Source organism: Ammospiza caudacuta, chromosome 1 (assembly GCF_027887145.1).
Source record: "Ammospiza caudacuta isolate bAmmCau1 chromosome 1, bAmmCau1.pri, whole genome shotgun sequence".
In the NCBI taxonomy this organism is placed as follows: Eukaryota; Metazoa; Chordata; class Aves; order Passeriformes; family Passerellidae; genus Ammospiza; species Ammospiza caudacuta.
In genome coordinates this window covers 46,513,969-46,535,999 of record NC_080593.1, presented here as the reverse complement: position 1 = coordinate 46,535,999, position 22,031 = coordinate 46,513,969, and the positions used below count along the sequence as shown (strand labels likewise).

The window sequence follows — 22,031 nt, the reverse complement described above, 5'->3', positions numbered from 1 at the left end:
TGCAGGCTGAGACCAGGCTCTGCCCGAGATCAGCACTGTTTGAGTGATGATCCCTGCAACAAGCACACACAAAACTGAAGCAGCCTTCAGGTGTGAATCAACTCCTAAGGAATGATTTGGGAACAGTCTGCTCCGAAGCACAAAAGGCACTGCAGACAGCACATCTAGAAAAGCTGAACATTTTATTGTCATTTAAGAGTAGTACACCATTTGTGATTTTAGAAATACAGACTCTTTGCAAAGCACTGAAACACAGGTGCCTTCCAACTTCTAAAACCTACATTATTCTAAGTCTTACAAATCTTTTATATTAGCAATTCATGTTTGGTCTTTGCTGCAACAAGTTCTTCACCAAAGATGCAACAACTTAGTTCTAGACTGCAAGACAACTGAGCCAAGTTTCAAACTCCACCTGCCATTGAGCCACCAGAACCACTGCTTTCAAATATTGAGTCTATGATGTTCTTGTACTTTGTGCCCATGAGGGAGTTCCACCTTTGAAAATTTTAAGTTAGGAGGATTTTCCAGTTAGCCACCAACTGGTATTTTTCCATTATAGCATCTAGAAGCAAATGGATACCTTGCAAGTACTAGTGCTCATGAACAGGTTATGTTTACACAAAACCCAGAGAGGCCTCCAGAAACATTCAAGGTTAAACTGAACAGTTGCAAAAGAAAAAAAAAAAAAAAAAGGATTTGTACATATTTTCAGTCATAACACAAGGGAACACTGGAGTATCAGTGTTTTGTGTTCTAGCTTCAATAGTGACACCTGTGCTAGCCCTAGTAGTATTCTACATGTTTGTCCCTTCCCCCCATTTAAATTTTATACTCGCAATCTGAATATACAGCTGTACTTACAGGAAATATTAAACAATGCACAGCGCCTTAAGCAAGTTCCATGTCTGGTTTTGAACAAACCATATAAAATAAGTGACAAAATAGTTTAAAATTGGTCCTTATTTTTATACAGCTTGGAAGCACTAAATTTAAAGACACACATTAACCAGCACAAATTAGTCAGCAGATTTTTTTTTTTCTTAAAAGAGTGTGTTACAGTATCATGCATGAAAAGCAAGCTGCTGCTCCCAAGTAGAAATTCAGAGTTTAGACTTACTGCTTTCTTCTCAGGCTGTTATTCCTTCTGTCATAAATTATTTCAACATAACCAAGGATAGAAGCAGCTGACTAGCAAAACCATATGAAATTCATCTTTTATGTTGTGACCCATTCTTAAAGTAATGAAGTACTTTGGAACTTTAGCATAAGGAAGGTTGAATAAACACTGCAAAGGACTTTTACATTCTTTGATTTTGTTTACATCTTCAGAAAGAAAATTCTACATTTTAACTCGCTAACTACTGGATTTTCATATGGAGACTGTAGTATTGAAACAGTGCAAGACATTTGCAACTTCAGGAACATCCAATTACACTGCCCTTTCACCCAAACAATGATTAGCAGAATATTGCATCAGTTCTAGATAAACAAGACAGGACAAAAACCTCATTTTAGAATAGCATTAGGATTCAAAAATCTTTCATATTTAGTGAAAAGAATCCACACACGAATATGCAAGAAGGACTCTTTAACACAGACTTTATCACAATGAACGTAATCCAGCTGTAAGTCTGGACCAGGACTTTTTATTGGTAAGAAGCCATATTTGTTCAGAGATCCCTAACAGATGTTCCATTAATAATGCTTCAACATTTGGATATTTTGAGACATGAACAGCATCAAAGCTCTCTCCTGTCAAGGCCAAAAAACCAGCTGGAACAACCCAGGTGGAGCATAAGCTTAAGCAGTCCACTTAAGCTCCAAGAACATTCCAGACACCAAAAAGCTGGCTTTTGTCTTTGCATTACCCCCGTGAGAGTGGAGCCCTGTCCACTAATGCAATATTCCAAAGACCATTGCAACTAAGACTGCCAAGTCAGGTCTCAGTTGAAAGCTCCCACCACCACAGGACACCGTTTCCTTACCCCTGACCCCCCACTGCCAAGGAAGAATGTTCATTAGGGCATTTTTGGTGTGGAAAGCAGGTCAGTAGAGACTCCAAGTGTGGCTTGAAGAATCCTCAGTACCAAGCCGCTTTCCACACACACAAATTCAGTCCATCTTCTCCTTCTGGACCAGCTTGGGTGCATCTACGAAATCCTTGCCATTGTAAAGGATGATAGCAAAAGTTCCAAAGCTGGCACTTCCCCAGAAAAGCACATAGGCCAGTGTCTCAGTCCATGTATCACCTGAGAAGAAGAGTCAGATAAATCTTTTAGCTCACTATCTCCAATTAGCAGACAGTTTTACTTTAGGACAAATGCAAATATTTCAAGCTCTCCCTCAGAGATTTGTTGCCAAAGCAAACCACAAGTCTTTCACAGATCTTCTTCTGTTTCCTTACCTTGGAATATTTGTATTTGCCACACAGTTCTTGGAACACACTGAACAGAGATCTATGGAAGCCAGTCAAGAACTCTACTGGCAACAATGTTAGAAAATTCAAGGCAAAAGCAGAAGGCAAAAACCTTCATCACTCCCAACACAGATTTCGATTAAAGGGAAATCCATCAGAACCAGGCTTATGCCTGTATGTGACAGCTCTGAATTGTCTTTCTGCCCAAAAAGAGAGGTATTCCTCTGGGGCTTCATCCAGCCTACAATAAAGCTACAGGTGCATCTACATTTGGAGATAATCAACTGTGCCTTACTTGACTTCTACATGAGTTTTAATATTGTTTTCTACAGCATCTCAGTTTTTTCCACACTAATGATACAGTGCTAAACCTCAATCTCCAGAGCCATGTTCAAGCAACCTTTAGAATGACTGAGAAGCAATTCTACACTGAATAGTTACTGGTAGCCATTTACAGAAAGTTCACAGAGAAATAAGCCAGTTTTATACAATCAAACTCAATAGTGACTTACCAGCCATTAGCAAACAAATAATGCACATGGAGAAAGCAACCACCATAATAATAGGCAACTGAGGAAAGAGAAACAGAATAATCAGAATAATCACTTGATACAGTAATATGTACATATGTTCCTTAATTTCTTTTAAGATGGGTAGTACTGTAAAGCTATTACTTGCTTTGCTTCTCAGTTCACCTGCATTGAGGTACAAATAAAAGTTTGGATAGTTCCAAAATCTGGAAGACTGTATTCAATCATAATGTTTAGAATTGAAATACACCTCCTGTGCATTAAAAAAGAGGTTGAGGCTTATGCTTTGGTTAAAATACAAATAAAAACACCAGTTAAACCCATTATGTTCCCAAATCCCATTTCAAAATAGAAAGGGAAGGGTGAAAAAAGTGAAAAGAATGGGGATTTTGTGTTACAATCTATGCTTCTGCATGAAGTGTGAGAAAAGAAGTCCACAAGATTCTTCTGCAGAAGGAAACAGTCACTGATAGTGACTAATAAAATTTTCCTCCTTCCACCTGGTGAAGCATATTTGAAAAAAAAAAAAAAAAAAAGCAGCAGTTTTTCCAATACCTCAAGGACACTCCATTTTCTGTCAAGGGAACAGTCTGGGTTCAATCCTATAAGCAGGTGTCACAGAAACATTACCAGATTACAGGGATGCTTCACGACTAACAGACAAGTCCTACTCAGGCATAATGAAGACAGTGACTGAATTGTTGTGTTTCTCTTATTACAAATAAAGTCTCTATACTCACAGCTAAGAACTTCCAATCTTTCTTGACATGTAAAGGACTAGCAGGTTCTACTTCATCCACTGAATAATTTCCAAGAAAAAGATCAATTGCATCCTGGAAGAGAAAGGGAGGGCAAGAGTTAGAATGCACAACAATGTTTATCACATACACTTCCCCATGGTTAAAAACTTTACTTACTTGTCTAAACCCATCAGAAAAGTTGTTTTTGTAGTAACGTATTAATGAGTTCCAGCCATCCATTATTAAGCCCCACTGAGTTCTCTTCCCAGTTCTGCAAAAAGAAATTGTGAACAATATATAAATATGTGAATGCATTCAGGACTATTATTTCAGATTTACATTCTGTCACTATCCAGATGTGTACTACATTAAATGAACACCTGCACAGGAATACATTTATCTAGTGCTGCCTCTGCATTATAACCACACATACTTGTAACAAAATTGTAAAATAAAATTACACTTCTTTCCATCAGACAACATAAATGTGCATCTTCATGGCACACTGCCTTGGTTTTCATTTCCAGATAGCCTTTACGTTCATATAAACACATCATGGAATCTGGACATTTTAATCTGACTTTTTACCAACTGAACCATTGCAAAAAACTCATTTATAGCCTAAGCCCCAGATTAGTAACCTTCTCAGATAGAAGAACTTGAAGAAAATCCCAAACATGCTCAAAAACCCAGAAGGCCCTTACAAGAAATGCTGACTTGCCTTGTGTAATCGGTCTTTAAGGCACCAGTTCCAGCATATTGTTTGGCACAAGCATTAGCATTATCAGCCCATGCTGTGAAGAGGAAAACGATAAGAAATATTAAGGAAGTTATATACTCTATGCAGAGAAAAAGGCATTGTTTGAACTCTATAAACAGCCTACCATTTTTGTAGATTTTCTCAAAGTCTGCCTGCTCTTCGATTCTCTGTCCCACATGCAGAACACCAAGTCTCTAGAACAAAAAGCACATTGAGGCTTGCTAGGAGTTTTGATAGAAAAATTAGGATTTGCTTTCAAAAAAAAGCTGTATTTATCAACTTGAATCTAGTCAATGCGGCTCAGGTAAGTAGTACAGTAACTCCACTTTGCAAGCTCTTACTGGAGCATTCAAATGACATTTCCATGCCAAATGGAAAGCCTCTCTCCTCTTCCAGCCTGTCAAAGAAGAGTAAAGCATTTACCTGAAGCTGGGCCTGCAGAGACCTGCGTGCCAGCAAGCTCTGGATGACGTTAGTGCGATCCAGGCAGTCCATGCAGTTACTGCGGAACGTTCCTTCCTGCTGAGTCACAGTCTTACCCTCCGAGTCAACTAGAAAGTAACTAACACACACAACACACATCTTTAGAGATAACAGTCCATATAAACCACCTGGTTTCACAAGTAAATATCCTAACAATCCAACCACAACTGTCCTGAGCATTTGATGAGCGCTCAGCCATGTCTTCAAACTTTGATGTCTCCCTCAAATCTTGCCATTCTAGGAAACAGCACCAATGGATGAACATTTAGCAATCTCAGGGCAGTATTCACTCCTACCATTCAGAAAGTCAATCAGCAATACTGAGTTATATGCTACTGGGAAGAGCAACTTCTGGTACAAAATTAGGGACTTGTGGGGTTTTTGTCCAGTTATTTTAGTGTCCCAGCTCCACAGACACAAAAATCATTAGCAGAGCCTAGCAGCAGAAGTAACCAGATTTGTTGGTAAGTGGTCACCAGTTCAACCCAGTCACCAATGCATAAAAAGTCATCTAACTTGTCAGGCTCATTTCTTCCAGGAAGGTACTCAGATTTTTTAAGGGTGCTCACAAAATATGGAAAAATCTGCTACAGTCACATGCTATTCTCTCCATTATACGAATATGAGGGGGGAAACCAGATATTCCCCCTTGCATATGCTAATTATTACCTCCATTTTTTAAATCCACTAAACCAGGTGTTTCCAGTGGTTGATGACACACAGCTCATTTAAAATACTGAATTGCAGACATGCATTACAACAAAACAAATATTCCAATCTACTTATCAGTTGGATGTATGAATGGGACAGAACTATGCCTGTCCTACCAGAGCACAAAACTTGCAGTTTTCTACTGTTTTACAGATTACAATCCATAGATTAAGTTACTCCAATATGTAATTATGAACTCTGGATTAGCATATATCCACTCTTACTGTAGAGCATTTTTATCAAGAGCCTCAGCATTTTTATCAGGAGCCTTAGAAACACATGAATATACTTTGATTAACCTTGTTTTTTCTTTTTAACCGTAATTTTCACCGTTCTTGAGCTAGTTTTGTTACACCATGTTTTACGTTGTTGAAGACTACAGTGACAATAATACTTGTGAAGTCTTCCTTTTCCCCCCAGGTTCTGGCTACAACAGATATTAGGATAAGATAGTTTTTTATTATCCTATTTAACTAGAAATGTCTGTTCTTAATGCTGCATCTCCTATAGCTGCTCTAAAAAATTAAAAAACTAACAAAGAAGACCTCCACAAACCCAGCTCTCCTTTCTGACAGATCTTCCACAACTGGATTTAGCCTGCAGAATATAAGAGTTGTTTACCTCCCAAGGGGTTGCAAAACTATTTTCTGTGAAGATTAGAACTCAGACTTTTCTGTTCCTATTTAAGCAACAGTCGTTACAAATGAAATAAAACAAGTTAGAGCCAGCCTTGAGAATGAGTCTTCAATTTTATATCTTGTTTTAGAGATAGCTTTTTTTAAGTTTCCATTTCAAGGAAATCTGGTTATTTTCTATGCCTCCAGTGGCAGCTGGCAGTAAACAAGTTAAAGGATTCAGCATTAATTCTAAGAATAAAGGATCCTTGCTATATAGGAAAAAATTGCAATCTTATTTCTCCTTATTTGAGGTGCTCAAAGTCAATTTATTCATTAGGTCTTAATGAGTTTTTAAGGCTTGTGGTAGACAGAGAATATTAACTACAAGCTGATTAATTTATATCATTCCCATAGCCATCACTCCAGGCAAGAGACTTTATTAACAAGACTCTTGCTCTAGTCCACACCTTACCTCATTTTATTTTGTCAAGACAGACTATACCACTGCTAGTTTTCTAATGTTTTAGCTAATCTACTTTGTGCTTTAGTCACAAGGCTTCAAGAACAGGAAGGAAGCAATCAGAAAAGCAGAACAAAGTAAACTACTTCCCTAGCAATCTACAGGTCTACAAGTAGCTATGACCAAAAACCCACTTGTGGAACTAAAGATTTAAATTTATTTGGATATTTTGTGTATTTTGATATGACAACAGAAAATAAGAATGTGTTTCCCTGTGGGTTAGTTACATTAGCAAGGGCTAACAACCAATGCCAATGCAAGGTTTGGAGCCACAACAATGTGCGTTAGAGAAAACACTTTTACAAATGCCTGTGGAAGGAATATCCAGTGTTTTACACTATAAGGCAGAACAGTTTGCTGCCAATGCAACCTGGAATAACCATGGATGAAAACTAATATAATCTAAAGAGATTTGCTTTTAAATAGCTCCAGTTATATGCACATTCATTTCTTTGTCTAAGCTTCCACCCAACCTTACAAAGGCAGCTCTTGCCACAACTCAGGGTTGCTGCAATTCTCAGACTCACTTTATGGAGAGGCAATGTGGGCTCTACATCCAACCCCCAACCATGTGTCTAACCTTGCACATGGTGTCAGCAAGACACCAGAGACATGGGCACACTAATGCACACAGATGCATCTTCTTCACAGATGACTACAGAAGCTCTGTATTACTGTGCCTTAATGCAAGACAATACAAACTCTGAGAAGTTGTCTCATTTTAACAGCACAGAGGTGAAAGAACTGCAGAGCCTCACCTGAACTCATCTTGCTGGTCTGCCAGCTGATCCATCAAAATCTGAAGCCGATCCCACCTCATCCGACTGCACTCTTTATGGAAGTCAAACGCCACGTATCTGTTCAGGGAGAGAAGTAGTTTTTCCAATTATGTATGTACTGCAGGTTACAGAAAATTCTACAGTAAGAGCCTGATCTATAAAACAGGTAGTGACAGAGGACTTGTTTTTCTTCAGAGATGACAGAGCACCGGTAAAATCTGCAGTTGTGCTGAAAGTCATCTTCCTGATGCTGCACCCTTAGTGTGAATGTTGACACCATTTGAAATTCTTTACAAAATGCTATTAGTCTGGGGAAGCACACATTGTGGTCCAAGTTCTGTGTATGTTCCATTCAATGTTCTGGCTAATATTTTTCCTCCAGAAAGTACAGAGGGGATACAAATCTTAACGTCTTTTTTTCCCCCCCACCAGGGTTCTTTTGTTCTCTGTTCACTTTGAACTAGACACAGGTGTTGAAATCCAACATTTTTTGCGGACATAATTCCCTCAATAACTCTAGAAATATGAGACAGGTTCTGTTTAAGCAGCTAACCTAACTGTCATAAGAAAATTAAGCAGCTACTGACTTGGAACAAAATTTCAACAGCTGATTTCTGGCAAGAAGTACTCTAAATGAGTGGTACTTGATTAATTAAACATTTATGTGTATGTTTGCTATGAATAACACTCCTCCCCTCAAGCATTCATAACCCAAACGTTATTTGACAAGATTTCAGGACTATGCAGGAAGAAAGATGAACACTGAAACAAGTAACTGAAGTCTCAAGTTTGACTCTGGCAGGTCAACATCATCAAAAACAATTAACCAAGAAAGTGGATTTTGATAGCAGTACTAAAATAGGGCTGCCAAATACCACTTCTAAACATACACAGTACATCACCAAAATGCACCTTCACATCTTGGTTTCCACCAGATGACTTTATACCAAATATGCACAGAATAAAAAAAACCATGGCACAGTAATATCAAGGATAAGGTAGAGGGGCAAATAGCTGTGTGAGTTGGATACAAGCTCTCCCTCCAGAAATTAACAAAAGCAAGCACAGACAGGTGGTAAAATTGTGTACTGCACTCTGTATCCCACAAAGAGATGGAATTTCCCATAATCCAAGTGGATTTTCCACTCTTGGCCCATTGTTACACTGAGCTCCAGGCATTTAAATTGCTTTTTCCCCTTACTGTTCCATCCTGTTTTGCTCACACTCAGCACTCCCTCATTAAGTTAGCAATGTAACCAAGCCCTTTTGCCAGAAGCTAGTTCTACAGGGCATGACGTTCTTTTTCCCAAAATGCAGATGATCTCCATTGCATACTATGGCTCCAATACTGGAATTACCATTGCCTCTTAATTTCCTTCCTTATTCTGCCTGTGTCCTCTCTTAGCAAGTTACTTCATAAATATAAAATGCAAACAAATAATTTGTTTGGTAAAGGCCCCTGAAGAGCTGACCACTCTGCGAGTCTCAGAGGGAATGCTTAACTTGTAACACAAAATGTATCACTTCATGTCACATGTACCTGACCATTCCATTTGCCATGCTGTTCACCATTTTTGAAAAGGTTTGCTCAAGAGGCTTCTCTGAGCCTTTTTGGTTAACCTGGGAAAAGGGAAAACAAAGACAGAATTACTCAGAAGCCTGCTTAGAAGAACAACAACTTTTTCAGGAAGAACAAGGGAAAGCATACCAAGTTGACAATCATTTGCTTTCCATAGCTAATTATTTGTGAGTCAAAATGTCTTTGGAAGCCATCCATCTAGAAGAGAAAGGAAATGGGTTGACAGATGTACACTACTATTAAGATCTGTGCTTTACAAGGAACCACCATTATAGTATTTTTGATGATTCTTATAACTGTTTCATGTTCTCTATTGTGCCAAAACTTTCCCACTTTCCTCCTCCCAGTCCATTCAGTTCTCCTCATTAAACACGCTACAGATAAAGAGTATTGTACAGATACTAAAACTGCTGCAGACTGGATCCAAAGAGAAACTATCCCACTGATGCCAGCATTTTTTTCAGCCTTTTAATTCATTACAAGAAGTACAAGATTTCTTGCTATTACTTTTAAAAAAATAATGCTTAATCCAGTATTGCCGATTTTTATTCTCCTGATTACAGTTTGCAGCCCTATCACACAAACATGAGCCCAGTAACACGTCAAAACCCCAAGACACAAACACTCACATACATGGTTTACTGACTTGCTGATCTGTGGCTTTGGTTTATACTTGAGGTTTGGTCTTTGAGACCAGAAAAAAGGAATAGATCCACGGGTCTGCAAAAGAATGGTAATGGTTTTAAACAGCAGAATTTACAAAACCCACCTGACATTTAAAAATAAAGCAGACAGGTTTATTTTGTTAAACTAATTCAGTCTGTTTGTTTAGTTTATGCTTTTAAATATAGATTGCATATAAGATACACAAACAGGACAGAGCTGTCTACGTGTCTTTGTTCCTTACAGTGACTTTACCTGAACAAATGATGCTTTGCTCCCCTTGTAATGCACAATTTGTTCTGTCTCCACAAAGTTAGCAGCGTGCCCTTCTGAATCAATACCTGTGAAGGAAAAAGACCGTGTTAGCTGGCTCAGCCTGCCTGCAAAACAGTGACAGCACATCAGCAAAAGGATTCCTACCCCTCCTTTTTAAGCCCTCACAGGAAGCACAGAGCTGCCTGACAACATAAAATTAAATGCAACCTTGGTAAAAGTTTAATATGATCTGCACCAAATTTAAGCAGAACTGTGCTTCCTCAAGTTAACACATTTTGACATTTCTAGCACTAGAGATTATAATTTAATAGGAAATTAAATACCAGTGCTCTGACAACAAAATATTCAGAATTCTGTAACAATGGTACTGCAGAAATGGACAAATTTCTTCAAAAGCATTTATGTTGGGACTAAGAACAGAGAAAGTAATTTAAATTCATTGTCCTGTTTGCTTTTTAACTTGAAACAATTAGAGAACACCACTCAGGGCTCCCCTGCCAGCACCAGTGATGCTCTTAGCTGGATTTACTGCTAGACCAAAAGGGCTATTACACACTTGCACTTAGCATCAATGAAAACAGCCATCTGCTAAAAATCACTACAAAACTTTTGCAGTTATATCTTAAAGACATGAAGAAGAGTCCGTTTTAATAAATACCAAAAAATGCTTCAGTTCTTAATATTTTCTTTGGAGGAAGAAGCCCAAGACAAACCAAACAATGTTTTTTCACTTACTCTTGAAGGTAACTTGGATGTGCAGATAGAACACATATTTTTCAAATAAATCAGTTTTTTCTTTTACCTCTTACATAGTAGCGTACACCAGCCCTGAAACAGCTTCTTCTGGATATAAGCAGCCAGTCAAAACACTTGCCATTAATAGAACAAGAGTGCATAGTGATAACTGATGAACAACACTTAGGAAAAACTCCAATGTTTCATTAGGATATTTTTATACATCAAGGTAGGAAACTTCAAGGAACCAAGAAACTACACTCAAATCAGTAAACGTTTGTCACCCCAACAACAGCTGAGAGACAGTAACAATATTAGGATCAATATGCACATTGCAAAACATCGCTCTATGGTGATGTCACTGATGAGCAAACATTAAAACTGCTGTAATTTTGAGAAGATATGATTCTAAAGAAGTTTATTCTGGGTCTTATGGTCCTAATTAAAAATTAGGAATCCATCTCATCCATAATTTCATTAGACTCCCTTAAGAGTTTCTTGCCCCTATTGCTTTCAAAGATTAACAACTACTTCAAAAATACCCCTTCAAATTTTTTTCTAGGCTTTTAGAGGAGTAAATATCTTGGGGTATACATTTTGTATCCATAAGTGCAACATACATCGAATCTACAAATGCCAGAACTAGCAGTAAATAGACTGGCTTTCTAATCTGTGTGAGGAAAAAGAGAATGAACACACACGAAGACTCCAGTGTGAGCTTCTCACACAACAGCAGTTTCCTGTAGCCCAGGCTACATACCCAAAGTGCCAAATGCACCTGGGACTACCCAACAAACAGGGGCAAGGACAATTAGTTTCAGCTTTACTCTTGTTTTATGCTACTTATAGTGGCACTTATTTGGGACTGCAGTAAGCTATCAAGTCTTAATAGAAGCCAGCACTCATGAAAATTTCTCCAAGCAGATTCACCAGTTTGCATGTTTTGCCCCTAAAAACTGAAACCTATCATTTTAAAGCAAGCAAAAGATCAAAATGGTCAATTTTTAAATTAGTCTACTGCAGTCTTCTCTTTGAGGGATCTAGATACTTGGGCTCTGTATCTATGATTCAAATGGGACATAAAGCAGCTGTCTCACATGAGCACCTCAGCTCTGTTATAGAACACACTGATTTCATACATGAGTCATCTTGATTCCTGTTTGTATTTATGCCAAAACTGTTTGTAAACAACCCCCTAAAATATAATACAAATTGTCCCCATCCAGAATGTTCTCTCAATTCATAAATTAAGGCTGAAAAATACCCATTCCTCTGTTTCCCTGGAAAATTACTGCCAGGTCCTCTACCCTTTAATTCAACATTTGTACAGCCAACAGTATTCTGCAAGAAAGGTTACCTCTAACATTAGCTGCCTAGCAATTGTCAGCCTATTTTCTGTTGGCAATCTGTGCTCACTTAAAATGACAACTTGCTATTAGCAACTTCCACATATACAGATAAGGACAAGACAGAATTTACTGTTCTTTAGAAGGGCTTTGGTTTGGAGCAGCAAGGTAAGTACTAAATGTAGTTCAGGGCTTCAGGTGATTAAAATCTCAACTATCCAAGTCCATTTTTTCTCATCACTGCAAGACTAGAAGCCCAGCACACATAGTTGAAAAAATATATTTGGGTTTACATGGGGGAAAAAAAAAAGGGCAACTTTGATATTATTGAACTATCTGCTAGTGGTGCTGTAACAATTCTGCTGTGGGGTCTTCCTAGCATTTTTACTGCTAGAAATCCCATTTCTTCCAATTCCTGAGTTGTCTAAAGTTTTGCTGTAATTTTGTTTTAAACAAATATTACTTATGCTAATTTTTTGTACAGTGAAGAAACAGGCTCGCTAATTTTTTGTACAGTGAAGAAACAGACTGAAGGAAGGTGTTAATTGCAGTCTGTCAGTTGTTAATTGCAATTTACCCAGAACCAGCAGGATAAGGATTCAATGTCTCCCTTTTGCTATCTTTCCTTTGTCTCTCTGCCTACTCCCACAACATTTTCCATTAAATTAAGTCACAGGGAAGGACTGGAGATCTGCAAGCTGCTGACAGTCCTATTAGATCAACTGATTCCATCTGGAAACCATTCCCTGCACACACCTGAGGGGCCTTTGCAATGGATGAACAAAGCAGAACATGGCATGAGTTGCTCTGTCCAGTCTTGCCAGTCTTTTTCCTACTGTCAGTCCAGGAGCAACTACCTGGGACTTACTGTTTATCACACACTGCCTCCAGAAAGTGTTCAGCTTCCTTGCAGCATTCATCCCTTCTCAAAAATAACTCATGACTGCTTTGCTAAAAAGGCTGTTTCCCAAAGTGTTGGCGCAGGAAAAGCAGCTGCCCAGGAAAAGCATTCCAGGAGCCTTCAGCAGAACTTATCCTTTTAGTCATCAACATCCATAAGCACTCCTTCAAGTCAAAACTGTCCTCCCTTATTTTGTATCTAAATTAAATGCATCCTTATAGCAAGATAAAAAAGTACTAAAGCTGATGGGAGAGCATCTGCCATATTCATCTTAACCTTCCTATTGACAGTTATGCAAATACTTTAAACCCATAAAGCAGAATATTCCAGGGAGTTAACACAGGACTAGACTATCAAACAATATGTAACACCCATATATGAACAAACAATAACTTATTTGTGACAATGTGCTGTATGTTATAATATAATAACAATTGAGCAGCCTCACAGCAGCCATTTTGTTACTGGACCACCCATTTCCAGTACACAGTTTTACAAAACAAAAGGATACATCCATGCATCACTGGTGTAGCAAACCTATGGATCTGAAAAACATAAACACATGTGAAAAATATTAAACACTAGTAGCCAAAAAAGGTGAGTAACCACGCTTTGCCTAAGGATTTTGTGGTAGTTTCATATGCTTTATATAATTTACTTTTTGTTTAAGGTGAAGCATTCCTTTCTGAGGAAAAAAGTTCAGGGAAAACAGCAACATATGCAATCCTTATCAGCAGGAAGAAAAAAGTAAAAGTCTAATCCTAATTAAGCAGCCTAGACAAAAAGCAAGCTGCTTTGTCCGCCCTATACATGGCATTTATTCTCCTACAAACACACCAGATATAAAGCAATACTTGCTGAAAATCCTTTGACATGGTGTGTTTTCTTTACCTCCACAGAAGGACATATGCAGAGACAGTAGTTACAGAAGCCTTCAGTAAGATGTATTTTTATGTGATTAATGCTCAAAATGCCTGCTTCAGAGTTTTTCCTATATTTCCGTTCCTGAATAACTTAATCTTTCAAGAAAACTTTAAAGTTCAATACTAGAAGTCAGAAATTCCACACTTAACATTACCTAAAACTGTTCCTGCATCAAGACACCTGTAATCAATGAGAGGGGAAGCGTGGCTAAAAATACCAGTTATCTCCCTTTTCAGCTTCTGTGCTTTGCCCTCTAGGTCTGTTTTCACTAGCCAGCCACACTTGATTTTCCTTTGCTGTTACCACCACAGCTTCTCTCTCATTTCCCAAGCTTTATTTGCATAGCACTATGCAAACTTTAGACCCAGTAATATGCCCCTGGAATATGTACAACAGCCCTTCTCCAATTGCTATCTTCACATTCCAGAAGCAGTGCACAATCCAGCCTTTTGGAACAGCGCTGTCTGATGTACCAGCACATCTCCACAGGTTACTGAGGCAGAAATAGAAGCCGTGCGTCACTTGCTTTGATAAATGCAAAGCACTGGTGGAGAGGGGAGGCTGCTGGAGTGCAGGCAATCCAAGGAGTTTAACAGACAGAGGAGGTCTCTGGCAGGAAGGAGCTTAGACAGTCTGGCCATTCAGGTGCCACAGCTGTGGCTCATGGTCATGCACTTGTATTTGCTGGACTAAGTGAATTCAAGGGTTACACTTCATTTGAAATAAACTGGAAGAATCTAAATTGTCAGTCTCACTCTCAATTACCAGCTTTATGATCTGTTCACGAGCAAAATGGAATATAAACTGCATTCATAGAGAATGATGTGAGACAGTCTTAGGGAAAAAAGTGATGAACTGGACCTTGCCTATACCCAAAGATAAATAAGTAGCTAAACTTCAAAAACTTGAAAAGTATACACTGTGCAGTGTAACTTCCCCTTTGGTTTATGAGCAGCTATCTTCACAGCACAGTATTTTCAAATACTGACACTTCCAAAAAAGTAGCTTTCTAGAAGTGCTACTGAGGGCACTAACAAAATTGGAAGTCTGAAAGCAGAAGACTCACTGTGCTAAACTAGATGATGATTAGCCATGTTATACTAGATTCTGGCTGTCTGAAAGAGACAGAATCACAAAAAGATGTTGCATACTTATAGCAAAAGTATATTTGTTCTCTATTACCAGAATCATTACTAAGTGTTTACCTCTGGTTGAGCAATAAATTCTCTCAGAAGGTGCCCATTCCATACAAACCGTGGATCTGCCTGCAGTAAGAAACAAAAAGCCAAGATGCTTTTAGAGACTGTCAGTTCTGCTTAATTCAACATAAAGGCAGTATCATAGCATCCACAGCATCATGTAAATTTACATGAACGGGTACAAATGGAGATGAAGTTCCCTTCTTTCATCAGTAGCTTTCATATCCTCAACTAGAAATCTAAATTAAGATTGAAGAGAGCTATTCTTTTAGCTGTTCTTAAGGGTGTTGCATGACACTTCTAAACCACTGACAACTGAGCTGCAGAACATAATGCATTGGTGCCCCTACGCTGTGGTTGTTTCCTTCTACCAGTACTGTTATAAAAAACAACAAATACAGATATCAAACAATTACACCCACACTCCAAACACAAACCAGACTTCTCTTGCAGAGAAAAACTGGAGATGTTCAAAATTGCCCTAATCCTTTTGAAGAGCCATTATACTGCAGCCATGGGCATATGAAATTACACTGCAATGAACCATATGATATCTGAATTTACTTGTAATTGATGTTTTTTTACTGTACTTTGCCTTTCAAACAACCTTCTGAAATGACACAATTTTAAGGCAAACCAATCCTTTTGTGTCCTTGCTCTCCCTGGCAAGAACACTGCCTGAGCAACATTTGATGATGCAAAACAATCCCCAAACGATTTTCCAATATTAAAAAACCAAACCAAACCAAAACCCCATCAATACATACACAAGAAAATTTCAAGTTCAAATTGCATTTGGCTGCTGTCTTTAAGACAAAAGCAGCATACTAAATTCATGCTTCACACAAAGAATTGGAATACTTCAGAAAGAATACAACATCCCAAGACCGACAGCCATAAAACCTGCAGATCTCTCCCAAGTTATCCTGGAAAAGAATTTGAACACAAGTACAACTTATTCCACTTTGGATTCCTTCCCCCCACTCAAAGGAATTACTTGCTTTCTCTCAATTGCCCAAAATGCTCAGCTCCTTCTTGTAATTAGAAGTGTTCAATATGAGAGGCAAAATTTAATTTCTTTTGGATTTTTCAAAATCAGTTTAAAGTACACTTTAGGAGGTACTTCCAACTGCTGATCTGGAAGTGTGACAGGAGATCAGAACAGAACTCTAGAACGCTGTGCTGCTCACAAGCTACGAGACTTGTGTGGACCAGTGTGTTCAGACACAGCCCCTAACACCAGCATCATTTAAACATCATCTGCATCAAACTGACTGACAATTTGCAAGACACAGACACGAAGCAAACTCAAATGCTTACCCTCTCTAGAAGGCTCATCTCCTGGAACTCTGGACTGGTGTTGGCCAGCCGCTGCAGGGTGTGTGTTAAGTCGTAGGTTGTTGAGAAGTAAAACCCGTCCACGCTCAAGACATGGTTAAGCATTGATAAAAATACTTTATTGTCCTGCAACTGTTGGGATGAGGAAAGAACAAAAGAGCTGTCAGATACTGCTATCAAAATATTTTACTCTTGTAAGCTACCACTACTTTTTGAAGTGATGAGATGAATTTTGCTAGTGCTCTAGCAATACATGACATCATCCAGAGATTACCACACAAGAAGGAAAGCACGAGAGTGCAATTCTGATACCAGTTCACTGGTAACTTGCAGCTAGCACACTGCAACCAAATTCTGCAACAACAGTGGAGAGCAGAGAACAGTATTCCTGTGAGGCAAATAGCTACTGATATTAAACAAATCCTAACAATTTCCAAGCAAAAGGGAAACTGTTGGTTTCCCTGAAAACTATTCAGTCAAAAAAACCCCAAAAAACCAAGATGGTAAGACAAAAGAAAAGTTATAATCTATGTTCTGGTTCAACCTCACTCCTTTCCTGAAAAGGCATCAAATTCCCTTCCAGCTCCATTGGTTAGATACCCTGACCTGCTCTTTATCAATCCACTACAAATCTGTTTTAAAAAAATCTTCCACCTATCTCTCCCTTAAAAAGGTAAAAGTCAAATTTTCCCTGCTGAGTAATTCAGTAATTGAACAATTCCATAAAGAAAGCAAGACAGATAAGGTGACAGCTATGCAGTTTATTGTAGGGGCTGTCAGAAGAGTAAACCTCTGAGAAAGACTTAACAGAAGCATTAGGAAGGGTGTACCATTTAATAGAAGCAAAAATGCACATCCATAAACTGCAATGATATTCTAAGTTGCACCATGTCAGTTTATTACCTTGAATTTTATAAACTTTTTATCACCTTGACTTTATATACATCCATACCCAAATATTAGAGCCATTCTAGTAACGCGAACAAATCAGAAAAGGGTATTGTTCAAAGAGCTTCCAAAAAAAAAAAGAATTCATAGCTTCCTCATGTGGGAATCCACAAAATCAGAGAATTTTGAGAAAGCTGCAAAAGGCAGGCTCCACACTCCCCTAATCAATGTACCTACCTGAATATCAGTTAAGTGCAGCATGGTCTTTTTGTAGGAGAGGATGTCAAAGTCTGTTGCTTTCCAGATTGCATGACCAAAAATCTCACCTACTTTTTTCCTTTTTGTTATTACAATAAGATATGTGCCTGTAAATCAGAAAGAACAAAGTTTAAAAAAAAAACAACAACAAAAAACCCCCAAACCTGCATGTATTAAGAAAAGCAGCCTATACCCATATCAGAAAACTGAAACCAAGAGGACTTTGTGTTCTTAAGTGTAGCAAAACACACAGGGCTGGAGCAAAAGCAAAATGTACTTTCTAAGCTACCTACTTCTCTATGCTCAGAGATCTTGAGCTGCTCACTAATTTTAAGGAACTTGAAAAAAAGCAGACAACAAAGTGTCACCTACTCTTACTTCTGATCAGTGACAGTCTGAAAATCTTCAGGTTTGCCAACTCAGAAAGAGGCCAATGCTCTTGAATGTGGTTTGAAAAGCACAGAGTAAGCCCAAAATACATGAAAGGAAGTATTTTGCTTCAAAAGCAAAAAAGACTATTCAACTTATCATTGCAGGAAAAAATATTCCTCCTAACAGATTCAAAACTGTACAAAGATTTGGGGTTCTTTTACCTATTTAAGATAGGAAGTGTGCTGTTTCCCTGGCTGCATGAGTAACAAAGCAAAAAACCCACCCATAATCATGAACAGTTCACTCAGAGCAATTAATTTACACTTGCTGGTGAACACAACACAACCATATTTCTAAGCACAGCGTATTTTAGTATCACCTTGTTTTTGAAGAAAAATTTTACTCTTAATACTGCAACAGGCAAAGAATATTTATATTTGTTAAAGATGCTGCATTGCTAGACACAGGGTCAGTTTTACAATTCACAGCAGTGAACTGCCTAATAACACTAACAAACAGAACATTTAATTTAACTAATAACATGTTTACTTTGACAGCTGTATGCTAACACTTGGTGCAAAGCTCTGGGGGACAGAATGAAAAAACCCCAAGCTTTTAAGAGACTTAACATATTCTATATTTTATTTAATATTCAGGCAGATGAAAAGTAGTCATTACCAAGCCTGTAAGTGATGACAATTCCCCTTTGGGGCAGTTCAGTTTCTAAGACACATGTATCCATTCATTGCTCTTACTCTGCAAGACCACAATTCTTTAGAATATGGGCATAGAAAGTTCAGCAGTTTTAAGATGCTGTAGAAGTCACTGCATTCAACACAATGACCCTTTGCCTCAGTTGGGAATACTGCAGTGAGTGATCTTTAATCCCTTCTACATATGGGGATTTTATTCAGTATGTATACTGCTTATTACATCATTTTTCAGAGTATTTCAGTCTCAAACTCTACCAAATTCTACAAAAAGGATTGTTGGAGCAGCAATGCTTACTTTCCCAAAAGCTTACACTTTATGCATCAAGTGTATTCATGACACTGGCTGCTTAGACCTGACCATTGAGACACTTAGAAAAACTGGACAACTTATATTATCCTAGAGCTCTCTGAACTTAAAATCGTTCCAGTCTGCCCTTGCCCTTTTCATGCTGGATTTTCTTTGTATTTGTAGGGCAGCTGCAACACAATCACTACTTGAACATCTGCATCTACTTGTCTATCCTCCAGTCACTCTCAGCTATTTGTGTACCATGAGTATTGATCAAGCTTCACAACACAACACTTGACTGTTGCACCAAATCCTGCAGCTCAGATTAAAATAGTTACAAAGAATAAGCAGATGAGCTTGTTTGCACTCATTTGAAATGCATTCCTTATAACTCAACTACCAGTTAACCCTACCTTTAGAGTATCTCCTGGTTTAAGAGTTACCCAGACATTCATGACAAAGTAGATTTGGATGCCTCCATCCTCTAGAAGCCACATGGAAAGCCTATCATACTGATGAAAGTGCATCCTCAGATACTTGCAAATACTATTTTTGCCTTTAAAGCTTCTTCAGCAATCTATTTTGTCTAAGTATTTTTAAAGAGCAGAGTTCTGTTCTCCTTACCTGCCACCAATCGGATTGTTCCCAAAATACCAAATATAGGCCTTGTAACAGCTGAAGGGGGAACATCTTTTTTAACTGAAAAGCAGAAAAAAATAACATCAGAATTTCAGGCTACTTCTTTCATGACTGTATTGGAACACAATTAGAACTAGGTTTCTTCAGCCTTCCTTGTCAAATCAAGTTTTGCTACAGTATATTTATAGTATATAAATATATTTAAGTACAAGAAACAAAGCATCAGAATTTCAAAGCCTGATGGAGCTTTGGGAGGAGGATCTAGGATTCTAACCCACCTTCTAACCAATTCCTCATGTTTAATGAAACTAGTAATTCCATTAAATGAATTCAAGCTTATTTTCATGATAGCATAGCAAGTAGATTCCTCAATAATGTATTGTCCTGCCAGCTTCCAGAAGCTTTGTTTTGAAGCCAGCAAGACACAAAGGATAACCAAACCACAAGTGCTTATGCCTCCCAGGTCTGTTTGTATCTTCTGAACCTTGATCTATTTCTGTCTCAGAAGACCTAAGCTGTCTCTGCAAAACTACCAACAGCAGCACACACATGGCAAGGGACACAGTATTCCAAACAATACACCAAAAGATCCAAAAAGGACCCAAATCTCAATTAAAAGTCTTACCATGTGTAAGTTTAATCTATCTATATTTCTAACAGAAGGGATTTTAGAGAAATTGAAAGAAAGTCAAACCGTTCCCCAGAATGAAGCATTTTCCCAGAACTCAGAAAACTGAGAACCGTAACCCTGCAATCTTCTTTTGCTTTAAACACCTTGCAGGTTCATCTGATAAAAGAGCAGTAGTAAGAGAGATGCAGACTGACAAAAGACTTGGGATCACTATCTTGACAGTTTTGAAGGAGAAATTGAAATAATCTACTATGATACCAAAAGTATCAGTGGGATGGGCACACTGTTCTTACATGAAGGATACAAGAAGCCTTATAAAAGGGAGATAATGACTGCTTTTATATTACTATTACTGTAGCATTTCTGTTTAGAGATCAGTAATACTGTGCTACCAAACTCCTGAAGTATCAAAAGGGAAGTCACCCAGTGCCTTCATTTTATTGTTATTTAATCAAAGTTCTTTGTTTCATACTCTTTTAAAAATGTAACTAAAATTTTCAAGACGTCATCAGGCTTAAGACTCTTCCCACTGACATCTAAATCTGGATTTGCAACACAGAATGAAAATTTCTAGTAAGAAGTTTTTTTACTGTTGCTATTTCTGGAGGCATTATGAAAAGTCAGGTTTCAGTTTTATATAAAAGACAGCACTGGGACAATTTGCAAAAGCTGAAGAATGCCAGTATTCAATCCTTTCCCTGTTTGATCTTGAGCTTCTAGCACCAAACCCAACCAGCCTGGATGAGTCAGCTTCCCCTGTTGTGATGGAGAGTCTTACCAAAGAACAGGCAAGCACTATCACCCTGGGAACCCTCAGCACCAAACCCACAGCCAAAAGGCATCTGAAACAAAGCTCTGCAGAACAGAATGCAAAGCACTGTTTTAAACAGTAACAAAGTAAAAACAATTATGTCAGTATTATCTCAGTAATGTCCTGAAGACCTTCTTGGACTCCTAGAGCAAAACAGACAAAAAGGACAGAGAAGACTGTATTGAGAAATACTGGTGAGGAGAGTCACCTGTAAGAGTGACTTCTGTGGAGACTCTGTCAATGGCAAGCACATCATCTGCTCCATCATCACAGGCTTCCACATAGAACTTCTCTGGCGTTATATGCCTGTAAGGGGAGAGAGAGGAAAAAGGAATTAGTTTAGCAGAACTTACTTTGGGTTTGTTTATTCTTCACCAACTGAAGACAGAGCAATCAATTTCACACCTTATTTCAGCTGCAAAATAACAAAATTTTCACTGGATTGCTTCTCAGGCCACTGATGTTGGCAGTGGGCAAAAGAAAAGCAAAAAAAACCCCAAGTCCAGCACATCAGTTATTGCAAGATTTATGGCCTGCTTAACAATCTTAATCCTGTTTTATTACCATAAGGTAAAGACATGGAAGTAAATTTGTGTACATAGTGGTCCACTCTGATTCCTGTAAGCTTGAACCATACCTGATAAGCCAAAACCTAACACAAAGTCAGAAGTTTTTAAACCAAAAACAGATCAGACCACATCCCTAATGCAAATCTAATAAACATAAATTGTAAACACCTGTTTCACATTAGTGTTGTAAGTATTGCAAGAATCCACTGGAAACAACACAGAAATGGAAAAGTTCAAGTGGCACACGAATTTATTGAAGCAGGGATCTCAACACTACCATTTCCCAGGTGAGTTAGCCAGGTCTACATAACCCACATGGCATTAACAGGTACCCCTGCACCAGA

The 22,031-nt window shown here is 38.3% G+C and overlaps 1 protein-coding gene across 2 annotated transcripts in view; it reads right to left on the bottom strand.

Moving 5' to 3' along the window:
• Positions 1-176: 176 nt before the first annotated feature.
• SACM1L (SAC1 like phosphatidylinositide phosphatase) overlaps positions 177-22,031 on the bottom strand; it is a 29,272-nt gene continuing 7,417 nt past the window's right edge. The window contains exons 2-20 of one of the 2 annotated variants that reach the window (XM_058824384.1): positions 21,327-21,424; positions 19,662-19,736; positions 17,643-17,770; positions 16,500-16,649; positions 15,186-15,245; positions 13,568-13,601; positions 10,877-10,978; positions 10,054-10,139; positions 9,769-9,855; positions 9,265-9,333; positions 9,097-9,176; positions 7,536-7,634; positions 4,870-5,008; positions 4,571-4,640; positions 4,408-4,480; positions 3,864-3,957; positions 3,687-3,779; positions 2,929-2,986; positions 177-2,249 (exon numbers count right to left, since the gene is read on the bottom strand). In XM_058824384.1, coding sequence (XP_058680367.1) covers positions 2,113-2,249; positions 2,929-2,986; positions 3,687-3,779; positions 3,864-3,957; positions 4,408-4,480; positions 4,571-4,640; positions 4,870-5,008; positions 7,536-7,634; positions 9,097-9,176; positions 9,265-9,333; positions 9,769-9,855; positions 10,054-10,139; positions 10,877-10,978; positions 13,568-13,601; positions 15,186-15,245; positions 16,500-16,649; positions 17,643-17,770; positions 19,662-19,736; positions 21,327-21,424 — 1,732 coding nt within the window. In that variant the 3' untranslated portion in view covers positions 177-2,112. Of the gene's footprint in view, positions 2,250-2,928; positions 2,987-3,686; positions 3,780-3,863; positions 3,958-4,407; positions 4,481-4,570; positions 4,641-4,869; positions 5,009-7,535; positions 7,635-9,096; positions 9,177-9,264; positions 9,334-9,768; positions 9,856-10,053; positions 10,140-10,876; positions 10,979-13,567; positions 13,602-15,185; positions 15,246-16,499; positions 16,650-17,642; positions 17,771-19,661; positions 19,737-21,326; positions 21,425-22,031 lie in introns of those variants that run through there. The other variant, XM_058824452.1, reaches the window with a different exon arrangement.